Source organism: Lathyrus oleraceus, chromosome 7, assembly GCF_024323335.1.
Source record: "Lathyrus oleraceus cultivar Zhongwan6 chromosome 7, CAAS_Psat_ZW6_1.0, whole genome shotgun sequence".
Lineage (NCBI taxonomy): Eukaryota > Viridiplantae > Streptophyta > Magnoliopsida > Fabales > Fabaceae > Lathyrus > Lathyrus oleraceus.
In genome coordinates, this window is record NC_066585.1 from 318,248,652 (window position 1) to 318,262,360 (window position 13,709).

The 13,709-nt window shown below is 38.0% G+C and overlaps 1 protein-coding gene across 1 annotated transcript; it reads left to right on the top strand.

Moving 5' to 3' along the window:
* Positions 1-12,383: 12,383 nt before the first annotated feature.
* Positions 12,384-12,839, top strand: LOC127103609 (uncharacterized). Its single transcript, XM_051040861.1, has one exon. The coding sequence runs from the start codon at positions 12,384-12,386 to the stop codon at positions 12,837-12,839; it is 456 nt and encodes a 151-aa protein (XP_050896818.1).
* Positions 12,840-13,709: the final 870 nt, after the last annotated feature.

A 13,709-nucleotide genomic window follows, 5' to 3' on the forward strand; every position in this document is an offset into this window, starting at 1 on the left:
TACGCAATGGGAAGGTGTTAGGCACCCAAAACGTCATAGGTACTCCTAGGGAGCCCTTTTCACACTTGTTGTATAAGAAAAAAAAAATATTTGTTTATGACATATTGTGCAAACATGATTGGGAAGATGAGAAAAGAATATACAATTTTATTATTTTTGTGTTTGAACGGATGAACCCGTTGCCTACGTACCTTCCATGAAAGGTAAGGATCAAAACGCCGTAGTTCGGCTAAAAAATTTCCAAAATATGAGTAGGTTCATTTTAAAACAAGAGCACTAAGGCTTTTCATTATCAACGGAAGAAAACTCAACCAATACCAACAATCCACCATGCAAGGATGGCTTCAACATACTAGTGAGGGGTTAACCCTATAAGAAGTATGGAAGACTTACAATCAACTCACTAAGGATGTGGTGAGATTTACATCAACCACTATGAGAATTGAAACCTATGGCTAATGTATGAAAACATATCAACAATGGACAAAGCCACAAAACAATTGAATGGGTGAAGTTAATTTATTATGAGTATTCACAAAAGGATGGTCAAAGTATGATTAGTATTCAATTCAGAAAGAAGTGTTATGAAATGGAGTTTGAAAAGTCAAGGACTTAAGGTCCAGGTTTCTAATTTGAAAAGACATGAAAATGTTTGCACATTATGTATTTACAAGTGAAAAGGGGTTTTGAAACAAAAAGGATGTGGATGAAGGAGTGTAAAACTTTCTAGAAGTTCACCTCTTGAGATCATATAGAAGATGATTCAAGTGTGTCCTTTGGAATAAGGCAACAAAGCAAGTAAGCAAATAAAAAGCAAGGTGATACCGGATGCCAATCAATGGACTTATTCCAATCTCACAAACAAAGGTGGATACCGGATACCAATCAATGGATTTACACCAATCTCCTAAAACAACAATGATACCGGATGCCAATAAATGGACTTATACCAATCTCACAAACAAACACGGATACCGGATACCAATCAATGGATTTACACCAATCTCCTAAAACAAACAGGGATATCAGATGCCAATAAATGGACTTATTCCAATCTCCTAAAGCAAAACAAAACATGGATGTCAGATGCCAATCTATCTGGGCTTATACCAATCTCCAAAGACAAACAAAACAATGATACCGGATGCCAATAAATGGACTTACACCAATCTCATAAAGCAAAACAAAACATGGATATCAGATGCCAATCTATCTGGGCTTACTCTAATCTCCAACAGATGATCATGGGAGTACAAATGCCAACAACATGGACCTACAATTGCATCCTCACATACAACAAACAAACAGAAGCACTAAGCAAAGAGGACATAAGTGGCCAATGAAATGGTCTTACACTCAATCCCTTCCAAATCATAGGAACAAAGGCCAATGAATGGACTTACAGTTGATTCCTCAATGGACAAACAAAGATGTCACAGATATATGAAATGATGATCATGTAATAATGAACAATTAATGATGATAAATGCACACAAGCAGATAAGCAAACATGTACAGATGAATCAAGCAATCAATCAAGCAAGTCAGATAGCACACACTATATACAAGCAATTAGGCTCAAGCAAGGGTTAGACTTTAAAACCAACTGGAATGGGGTAAGTGGTGCTCTTAACCTTAACATTGAGAGTTAAGGTGAAGCAGATGAAAGGATATGAGGGGTGTGCCTCATTGCTCTTATCCCTGGTCAGGGAGAGCATTCAAATGATGGAAGGTGTGGGAGTTCAGAAAGTTGGAACTCTCTCCACAAGTTAATGACTCTATAGATCTTGGGTTAAGATCCACAATGCTACAACATGTAATGTGAGCAAAGGGATGACACACAGAATAGTAGGAGATGGACTACACATCTCTTTTATCTACCAATTGCCTTATCAAAAGGACTTTTCCTGCTTGGGGACAAAGATAAACAATCACAACCATTGCCTCTTAAGGAGGACTTCAGACAGGCGCCTGGCCAAGTAACAAGCCAGGTCTTCCAGACTACATGAAGAAGAGAGGTTATACCTAATTGGTTAAGCAACCAAGCAAGTTCAAAATGAACTTAAGCAACTAATGTACCTGTGGAAACATCAAACAAATCAGTATACAACTCAGATAAACAACCAACAGTTAATGCAACAGACAACCAATATAGGCAAAGGCACAAGCCACAAGTCAATCCCAATTGAATCAACATCAACCTACAAAACACACATTAGTAATCAAAAGCAAATATCAAATGCTCTCAAGATGAGGCATCATCAATTGTGTAACTTGCATGTACAACCTGAAACAAAGCTCCAAACATGAGAAGCAAACCACTAGGACAAAGCCTAGGGTCAAAGGGGGAGAAATAATTCAAAACAGAACATGAAAATTGACATGAATCAAGTTCAATCAAATTAGAACAATGTCCAAGTGGTCTCATGTCAATAGCAATTACCAAAAGAATTTCATAATCAACACATGTCAAGATAGGCAAGTTGAAACCACATAGAAGCAACAGAATGATCAAAGGCATATTAATTCCATAATGGCTCAATAAATCTCAAGAACAATCATGGCTAAACAGCACACATCAAATGATCAGCACACCAAAAATCATGGCATTTGGACAAGTATAAGCATGGCAAAGAAATTCAACAAGTCAAGGTAAGCACAAGCAAGCTCAAAGGAAGCACAATTTGATACATCAACTTAAGGCAATCCTAAAACAGAGATGGCAAATGATAAATGACTCAAACCAAAGCCAAGACAAACTTCAATGTGTCTAGAATCAATGTACAAAATTTCAAGTTCATATGATAAACATCAAGCATTTCACAAATCATCTAAGTTCAACACTCATCAAAAGTCCACAAATGGAAATCCAGAAAGAAAAATATTAAACAAATCAAAAATGGATCCAAAAATTCTACAAAAATTCATGATCAATCTTAACATCCAGAAGAAGTAACATGCAAAAAATCTCATCATTTGGCATTAATTTGGCATGGTAAATAAAATCAGCAAATCAAGCAAGCAAAGGTGTGACACACATTGTCACACCTACATTAATCACATCATAACTCAACAACCAGGAATGAGAAAAATGCAAACTCTAAACCAAAATGACCATTAGGATGTCTAGTTTATGCATGTCAATTTTCACATTCATTGGATCAACCATCATTATTTCACAATCAAAATGGCAAGCAAGGTGCAACATAGCATATGTATGAATAAACCCTAGGCTAAAACAATTTTCAACCGAGCACAAATTCTGGAAAAATCACCAAAAAATAATAGACACCATGAAGATCATTGTGCAAAAAACCTCATGTGATTTGGATAAGTATTTATGGAGTTATGGATTTTTGAATGAAGAGAAAAAAATAAAAATCACATGAATGGCATAGCATGAATGGATAGCATAAATGGATAAAATATACAAGGCATTTTGGATTTTGATGAAGCGGGGGAATCGAACCACATGAACATTTGAATTGTGGCGCCAGGTTAAACACCGCGTTTCATTTAATTGAAACGCTGGCCAATCAGAAGTCGGCACTTGGACCAATACATGAGCGAAAAACAACAAAACACATGCAACCAGCGCTACACAAGATCAAACACGATCTGGAAATGCAGAACCCTAACATTCATCACATATTCATCGTGTTCTTCATCACCAAGAACAAACATGCACAGAAATTCACCAAACATATATCAATCGATTCATCCTTCAACATACATCATCAATCCATCATTAATTTTACCTAATTCTAACTATATCAAACAGATCGAGCGCAACAAGTTTCACATGCCAAAATTCAAATCAACATAATTACTTCAATACTTAATGAAATCAAGAGATCCAAATCTCAGTATAACCAGTGATGCAAGATCTACCATAAGCACATGATTATTTCAAGAAATGGAGCATTCGAAATCTAACCTCAATGATGCAACAGAAGTGAAATCGCGCTTCTCAGGTCCTGGCAAGTTGAAACAGAAGTTCTACAATGTTTAGAGAGATGAAAGGATGATGAACAACAGCTCAATCGTGCTTGATCTTGATGGAATCTTCAAATGCCATGGATGTGCATAAGCTCCAACAGTCCACGATTCTTCAAGAATTCTACAGGATCTTGCTTCAATAATCTTCAACAATGCTTGTAGATGATGAACAACTCAAGGAACAAGCAAAAGATATGAAGAAATTCGATGAAAAGTTGATAGAAAATTGAGATGAAAATTTTCAGATCTGAGTTTGTGAAGTTGTTGTTATGATTTTCTGTTATGATTAGGGTTATATACCATCTGTTAATCATGTTCACTAATCACAATTAAGCAATGCAATTAGATTAAGTGGAATGGAAGTGTTTATGCAAATGGCCAAAACACCCTTATGCAATGCAAGGCAATGGAACAGTACCGAGTTTGTCTTGAAATGAGTTTCAAAATCTATTTTGAAGCAAATGTGATTGGTTGGAAATGAAAACAATGCACAATTTTCAAATTGATACTTTCCCTCCAAAAATTCAAATGAAATCAAGTGAAAAATCCAATATTTTTATGATGAGAATTGATGAAATGTAATGCATGATTATGATAGAGCATATCAAGATGGAGATGTTGCAAAAAGAACCACTTCAATTGGCCTTTTGGTGCAAAAGTTATGCAAGCTTGAAGTTCAAATTTGCTTGGCAATGATTGATCCATAACGTTTCAACCACAAATGAGAAATGGATGTTCTTAGACTTTTTGGAAAGGTGAGTGTAAGATCTTCAACTCTCTTGTTGGACAAAATTTCATTTGAAGCATTATTGGTGATGTAAACTTGAGGAGAAGACCTTTCCATTTTTGGCAGTTTGAAATTACAGGTCACTTACTATTTTTGGCAACTTTTCATCTGACCTCAAATTCTTCAATGTTGATATTTGAAATGTCAAATGAGACTTGTATGGACATGAATGAGGTCTCTCTAACCATCTCCCACCTTCAAATCCATGATTGAATGCACAGTTGACTTATGTTGACTTTTCTAGGGTTTCAGCTGACCTGGCTATGCTCAGATGAAATTCAAGCCTCTTCCACTTGAGATCTTGATTCAAAATGATGTCATGGGTTCATATTAACTCTTGTGAATGATCATGGTGCCCAAATTCTCAAGAATGGCCACCATCTATAGCTCAATGAATTGCCTTTGACTGGCTTGACCTAATGTTGCTTTATCTGCAAGTAACAAGGTTAGATGACAATATTTTTGTACTTTTGGTTAGTAAACAAATGAAAAGCAATGATATACATATGCAAAACATGCTTGGTGATCAAGAACCACCCTCAAGATACAACCCACCCACTAAGAAAGCAAGCAAAGGTGCACAATGATCCTTGAGGCAATGATATGATATGATATGATGCCATGAGGGATCTTAGGGACAAAATTGGGGTCTTACAGGTAGCATTGATGTGTTTCTAGATGCCGCTCACTATTTATTATGTTGAATACGTGATTTAATATAATTGCCAATGTCGCGAGAACCTACAGGGTCACACACAAAAGGACGGATTGATGAGAGATAGAGTAAATAAGGAACACCGTAAGGTACATTGCACTTAAGTGAATTGTAGAACATCGTAATGTACGGTGCACTTAAGTAGAATATGAAATATGGTAAGGTACCACGCGCATAAGTGATTTTGGTATATCATAAGATATGGGTCACATACACTTAAGTGGGTTTTTTAGCTTGCAGCCCACACAAGTGGTTCTATAAATAGAACCCTTGTGCATAAGCATTGGTTAAGATGAAAATTATGTTTCTCTCTCTCTCTCTCTCTCTCTCTCTCTCTCTCTCTCTCAGCCTTCATTCGTAGCAGCTAGTACTGAGATTGAAGGAATCCGTTAGTGTGGACTGAGTAGAGGCGTTGTCACCATTCAACGTTCGCGATCACTCCTTAGATCTGCATCAAAGGATTCAATTGCCACAAGAGGTAATGATTTCTATCATTGATCATGCTCATTCGTAAGGATCACTAAAGGAGAAATTTTTTAATTCCGCTGCATTTTGGATCGTTATTCTCCTTCATGAATTGCTTCAGATGGAAGACAATGAAAGCATAACTGATTTCTTCACCAAGGTTACGAAACTGGTGAATCAAATCAAGGTATGTGGAGAAGTGTTGACATCAAGATCTGTTGTTGGAAAGATCTTGAGGTCATTGGCTCCAAAGTTCGACCACATGGTACTAGCCATAGAAGAGTCGAAAGATTTGTCAAAACTGATAAAGGAAGAGCTTCAAGGGACGCTTGAATCTCATTAACAAATAATGGATGAAAGAGTTGCAGGAAAGTCGAAGAGTGACATGGCTTTACAGGTGCAATCAACAAAAGAAAGAAAATGCAAAGGAAGTTGGAATGGAAACAAAGGTAGAGGAGGCTACAACAATTTGACTAGTCGAAATCAGCAAGAAGGAAACTGGTCGAATCAGAGAAAACCCTGGAACCAAGGCAACCAAAGAGGTGGTGTTGTAGGTAGAGGAAGAGGTGGTGGTTAAAATCCAGACAATAGCCACATTTAGTGTTACAATTCTCAGAAGTATTGTCACTATTCTAGTGATTATACAGAAAAGCAGAAGAATCAAGAAACTTATGCATAGCTGGCAAATCATGAAGAAGAAGAGATGTTGTTGATGGTTACAACAAGAGATGAAGAGAGATTCAAGGACCAGTAGTACTTGGACTCAGGATGCTCATCGCACATGTCTGGAAGGAAAGATTGGTTTGTCAACATAAAGCCCTCAATGAAGAACATGGTGAAATTTTCAAATAACAACACTCTAGCAGATGAAGGTGTTGGTGATGTTCTGATTATGAGGAAAGATGACAAGAGGTCAGTAATTTCAAATGTGTTGTACATACCAAGCATGAAGAGCAATTTGCTTAGCATAGGGAAGTTAGTTGAAAAGAACTACAAGGTTTCAATCAAGACAAGATGATGAAAGTTCTCAACTCAATGGAAGGTTGATCTTGAAGGCTCCAATGTCTTAGAATAGAACCTTCAAGATTGCGCTAAATGTGATAGAGCATAAGTTCCTTGCAACAGCAGCCAGCAGAGATGAATGGATATGGCATTATAGACTTGGCCATCTTAATTTCAAAGACATCAGAGATTTGAAGAGAAGAAATATGGTTTCACGATTACTAAAAATCGACATTCCAAACAAAGTGTATGAAGAATGTGTGCAGACGAAGCAGCACAAGAATGACTTCAGTAAGGATGCAGGAAGCAGGTCAAAGGAAATTCTTGAAGTCATAGACTCTGATGTATGTGTGTTGGCTCCTAATTTTGACGCCCATATTTGGAAATTAACAAACTGGAGCTCCTTTTGAAAATGTTTTGACTGGGTCTAAGATTGGGAGCTCTAGTCGAAAGTGCCCAGATGTAGGGTCAAGATGTTGCAGGGACTTAGAAATAACTTTTAGTGTTTGAAGATGTTTTCAAAGGGAGATTCAAATTCAAATAAAAGGAGGGAACTTTTTGTTCTTATTTGTATTGTTGAAGGTACACGTGGAGCATAGTGGATAGTTGCATCCATGCAAAGCGTCATTTGTCTCGACGTGATTGAAAGGCCACTAGAAGCGGTTATTTTGATTAGTATAAATAAAAGGTCTTAGTGCTAGGATCCGTGTGTTTTCAAAGTGTATAAAATTTGTAAAATTTACCAAGTATCTGCGTGTAGAGAAACAGTAAATTGAGAAATGTGCGTTCGATTTACACCATTGTCATTTACTTTGAAGTAATTCAATTTATCTTTATTTTCCAGAAATACTTCTTTATCTTAAGGATTTACCAAGTATTCGTCTGTAGTGAAAGGGGGGAGTTCTGAAATCTTCTTAAGAGCTTTTGATTTGACAGACGGTTTGATAGCCTTGCTTATGTCTTTAGAGGTTATGCTTGAGGTTGCCATTGTTGTTGTTGAATGTTGAAAAAAAGGAGAAAATCTGGGTTTTTTGTTTGAAGATTGTTTGAAGATGAATAGTTAGAGTGTTTGAGATTTTAGAAAGCGCAAAGATTGAAACTGATGTGAGTTTGTGGCTTTTATAAACGTGTTTGGAAGAAAAAACAGTTCAAATCAACATTAATGGGTGACAAGATAGTGGGACATGTGTCTTTCCTGGATGGTATGATGAAGAGGTGGTAATTAATGTCTAAACCCACAATCTCTTAGGGTCTAGGAAATGTGATGATTAAGAAGATTCGGTTGTGGGCTGAAAAGATGTTATTAGGAAAATGTAGTGATGACTTTGATGTCACCAAACAGCTGGAAGAAACTGAAAAGTTTTGTGAATATTGGAACATTTGGTAACATGCCAAAATTGTCCAAGACGTCGAAGCATATTCTCAAAAAATGTTTTTTTCTCCTATGAGTCGAAAATGACATTTTTGGGGTATAATTTATTGGCTCCTAATTCCGACGTTCATATTTGGAAATTAACAAACTGGAGCTCCTTTTGAAAATGTTTCGATTGGGTCTAAGATTGGGAGCTCTAGTCGAAAGTGCCCAAATGAGAGGGTCAAGATGTTGCAGGGACTTAGAAATAACTTTTAGTGTTTGAAGATGTTTTCGATAGGAGATTCAAATTCAAATAAAAGGAGGGAACTTTTTGTTCTTATATGAATTGCTGAAGGTACACGTGGAGCATAGTGGATAGTTACATCCATGTAAAGCGCCATTTGTCTCGACGTGATTGAAAGGCCGTAAGAAGCGGGTATTTCGATTAGTATAAATAAAAAGGTCTTAATGCTAGGATCCGTGTGTGTTCAAAGTGTGTATAAAATATGTAAAATTTACCAAGTATTCACGTGTAGAGAAACAGTAAATTGAGAAATGTACGTTCGATTTACACCATTGTCATTTACTTTGAAGTAATTCAATTTATCTTTATTTTCTAGAAATACTTCTTTATCCTAAGGATTTACCTTTGTTGCCATTTACTTTCCTTTTTACTACGTTCTCTTTATTTTTGTGTTGGTCTTTTAATTTTTAAGCATTTTTCACGAATCACTATTGTTCCAAACACTATCGAAGTGTTCATGTTCACTGAAAGTCACTTTAACAAATAATTAACACATGTCCTAGGATCAATCTGATTGATCCTGTAAGTAACCAAATTTAGTAATTTGGAAGATCATCGGTTGTTTACCAATTTTCATGGTAAACAAATTGGCACGCCCAATGGGACAGTGCTAACGATTTTTTAAAAAGTGAAAATTTCCTTCTTTTTTTTAATTTTGGTTATTCAGTCATTTTCTCCCTGACGAAAGAATTTGTTGTATGTTATTAAGGAGTGGTAAAGTAGCCACAACCAACGAAAATAGATCAAGGAGAGAATCCACTAGGAGAATGGAGATTTTAAATGCGCCAAATAACCAAAATTCTCAAAATCTATCACAAAGAGCAGCCATATGGAATGCCAACTTTAGTGATGGCAAGTTTATATAACGTTGCTTCAACATTTTCAGAACCAGTGGTTAAGATAACCTCCCCATTACAAAGGTCAGGATCTGGGGTTAACATGGGTCGAAATAACCAATCTTCAGGCTTGGGATACCAAACACAAATACCTAGTCTTACCAATAGTTCTGCAGCAGTGTGGAGACAACAGATGGACAAAAGCAACCATGATATCGTCCAAATGCCTACCAAAAACATTGACCACTGTATTGAATCCTTGGATTCAAAATATAGCACAATCGAATCAACAGATGATGGCGCAGATGGCGCGAATGTGTGACTTCTTGGGTGTACCACAGCCTCATCGACACCCTCTGAGGAATTGGATAAGGCAAAACCAGATGGCAACCTTCGAAGAAGACCCTACTATTAACCAAATTCCATAAAATCAACTGCAACCAGAGATGGTAAATCAATGAGTAGGAGTCGGACCCCCTAGGACTGAACCACAAATCCCCAGGGAGAGAGAGCCAAGGATAGTAATGGTAAATAGAAACCAAAATGTTGATGATGTCATACGACAGATTCAACATGATGATATGGCAGGAGATAACAATCTGGCAACCATGGTCGAAAGGATTATGGCTCGAAATGGGGTAAACTTTGGCCTTCGAAGGCCAAATTATACATCACCTCTGTCAGAATATATCCTACAGGCAGAAACACCCCCTAGAACAAAAATCCCCAAATTCACTAAGTTTTCTGGGGATACTACTGAATCCACTGTCGAACATGTGGCTAGATATTTAATAGAGGCAGGATACATTTCGAACAACGAAAACCTTAGGATAAAATATTTCCCAAGTTTTCTCACAAAGAACGCCTTCGCGTGGTTCATCACCTTGCCACAAAACTCGAATAATACTTGGAATCAGTTAGAGAGAATGTTCCATGAGCAGTTTTACATGGGGCAAACAAAGATAACTCTAAAGGAATTGGCTAGTATTAAACAAAAGTTTACTGAGCCAATTGATGATTATCTAAATAGATTTCGATTACTCAAAGTTAGGTGTTTTACACAAGTACCAGAGCATGAATTGGTCTAAATAGCCGCTGGGGGCCTTGACTATTCTATCAGGAAGAAGTTAGATACCCAATACTTGAGAGATATGGCCCAACTGGCTGATAGGGTCCGACGGTTAGAATGCTTGAAGGAAGAAAATGCTAGAGAAAATAAGAATAAAGAGTAGCCTACGTCGATTTCAGTAATGATGACGAAGGATCCTATAATGGGCCTTTAGACTTCGACGAAAATGAAATCGACCTTGTTGAGTTGAAGCAAGGGCCACCTTACGCTTGTAAGGTCTTGGCCCCGTCGAATGGAAAAAACCCTATTGAACCAGAAAAGAATGATAAATTTCCTAAGAAAACTTACACTTTCGACGTTACAAAATGTGACGAAATCTTCGATTTGTTAGTTAAGGATGGTTAGATGATAGTGCCTCTGGGTGTTACAATACCTCCTTTAGAACAAAGAAAGAAAAAAGGGTTTTGAAAGTACCATAATTTTCTGGGTCATAAAATATCTCAATGTTTTCTTTTCAGGGATCTTGTTCAGAATATTATCCAAGAAGAGGGGCTCAAGTTTGGAGACAAACCTAGGAGCCATATGAAGATCGACTCCAATCCTTTACAAATGGTTGATGCCCATTACACGGAACTAGAGGAAGTAAACATGGTCGAAGTCACTAATGAGTTTGACATGACCGACGTTACTGAGGACTTCATCAACGAACCCTTCATGGTTAAGGTTTTTGAGCACCTTGAACAGAGATTCTTTTTTCAAAGACTTCGTTCAGGAAGCTGTGGGAAATTCCACCAATGAAAACACTGATAATTTTGACACCGGAATCACTGAAGATTCCAACTTGATGATAGTCACCAAAGAAACTGATGATGGTTTCGTGCAAATAGATAAGCCTACTGAGGGCCTTCAATTGCAATTCCAGAATTTGAACATCACTAAAGATGTCGACATGGAGGTTAATATGGTCGAAATATCCCAAGAAACCTCCATGGAAGTTAACAATGAGTGTCAACAAGAAGAGTATAATAAAATAGTGTTCCCCAAAGAAGACAAAACTATGACTGATTTCCTCCAGAGGTCCCAGAAGAAGCAATCAGATGTTATGTTGTGTCCCTGGTGTAGCGTCATGTTCGACAAGAAAGCGACTCAAAACCTCGAGGGAGTAAGGAGGGTAAAATACCAAGGGTGCCAGGAAGCCCCTCAAGATCAACAGGTTGTCTATCCCATAAGGGCTTTCGACCCAAGAATGTATTATGATCCAAGAAGGCCTATGGTGAAGCTTGGTGAAACAAAACGAAAGGGTCTTGCTGCTAAACCCATTCTTTCAAACCCAACACTGAGGCTTCAAATTGAAAATTGGTGAAGCCAATCGATGGCAGAAAACACGGCCACAGAAAATGGCATAACTTCGAGGTGAATAGAGGTTCTTCATTAACATACTGTAAGGAGTTTCAGGATGACAAAAAAACATCCCACATCTCGGAAAACTACAAAGGAAAAAATCCCATGACAAGGTCTCAATGGAGAAGGGAACAGAGAAGGAGGAAAGCACAGAGGGATATTGGCGAAAAGGAAAAGGTTGAATCCATCACCAATGCTCCTGAAAGGAAAAAGGAGGACTTAAGCCTTGATAAGAGAAATTTTAATACTCCAGTAGAGGCGGCCAGAGAAAAATACGATCGAATGGCCGCGGAAGACGAAATACTAACAGACAACTTCGACTCCGGGTCAGAAGCTTCTTTACATATCTTATTCGGAGTGGTATCCTGATGCCCAGAGATTTCGACCAAATCACAGAGGTCGGAGACACTGACAGCAATACAGAAAGAGAAATGGCGGCTCACAAGCCAGTATGCTACTACGTGATGAACAATGGTTGCGTGGAGGAGAAAATGCCTTCTTCGAGAGACCTGATGAGGCTATTAATAGTCATCTTAAGCCTCTCATTATTACTGGGAAGATCAAAGGTTTCCCCATTAATAAAATCTTAGTGGACTGCGGTGCAACAGTGAATTTAGTGATGTATCATATGCTGAGAAAAATTGGCAAGTACGATACCGATGCCAAACCCTACAATATGGTGCTTTCTAATTACGAGGGAAATGTGGGTTCCACTCTTGGTGTAATCCAGGTCAAATTAACTGTAGGAACTGTCACCAGATCCACAATTTTTATGGTTGTGAAGATGAAGGTTAACTATAACATGTTACTTGGAAGAGAACATATACACGGGGTTGAGGTTGTGCCATCCTCAATGCATCAACGAATCATCATATGGCGTCTAGATCGTATTGTGGAGAATATATAAGTAGACCAAGGGTACTTCAAGACTCCTATCAACCATATTGACATTCTCCAATTCGACAAACATTTGGCCAATATCGCTCCGTGTGATCTAACCAATTTTGCATTTACTCAAGATGACAATGCCTATTGTTCCCTATATTTGCACCTCATCAATGGTTTTCATTGGGATAGAGAAGTGGTAGGCGGAGACGACTTTGGATATCTATGAGCTTTAGGAGTTGACCCCACAGGTTGGGGAAGCAAATTCAGCGTTAATGACTGAGTTCGAAGGGCTAAAAAGGATTTCGGCTTACGTAACCGAAAACAAACAGCAATCAGCCTTGGAGGCTGAAGTCAAAAACATGGTTGTCGAAGCCAGCAAGGAGTTACATCAAAATAGGTTCTGGAAAGGACTTCGATCCAGATCCACATGATAAGGTTCAGGATGAAGATCAAGGCCATAGGCTCAATGCCATTTATGATGACGAGTCATTGGATTTCTTGAAGGATCCGCTATCAACAAATATTAAGATGCTGGCTCAGGACCCACTTGAAGAAATAAACTTGGGAGAAGGATTGACAAAAAAGGCCAACTTACATTAGCGCTAATATCAGCCCACAACTCAAAGTCGAAGTCATCCAATTGTTGAAGGAATTCAAGGTCTGTTTCGCGTGGAATTAGATGAGATGCCTGGTTTGAGCAGATATCTGGTTGAATTGAAGCTGCCAATCAAGGCTGGAAAAAGGCATGTCAAGCAGAACCCAAGGCGATTTGCGCCTGCAATTCTCTTGAAGATTAAAGAGGAGGTCGAAAGGCTTCTTCGCTGTAACTTCATTCGCACAGCCAGGTATGTCGAATGGTTAGCTAATATTGTGCATGTTATTAAGAAGA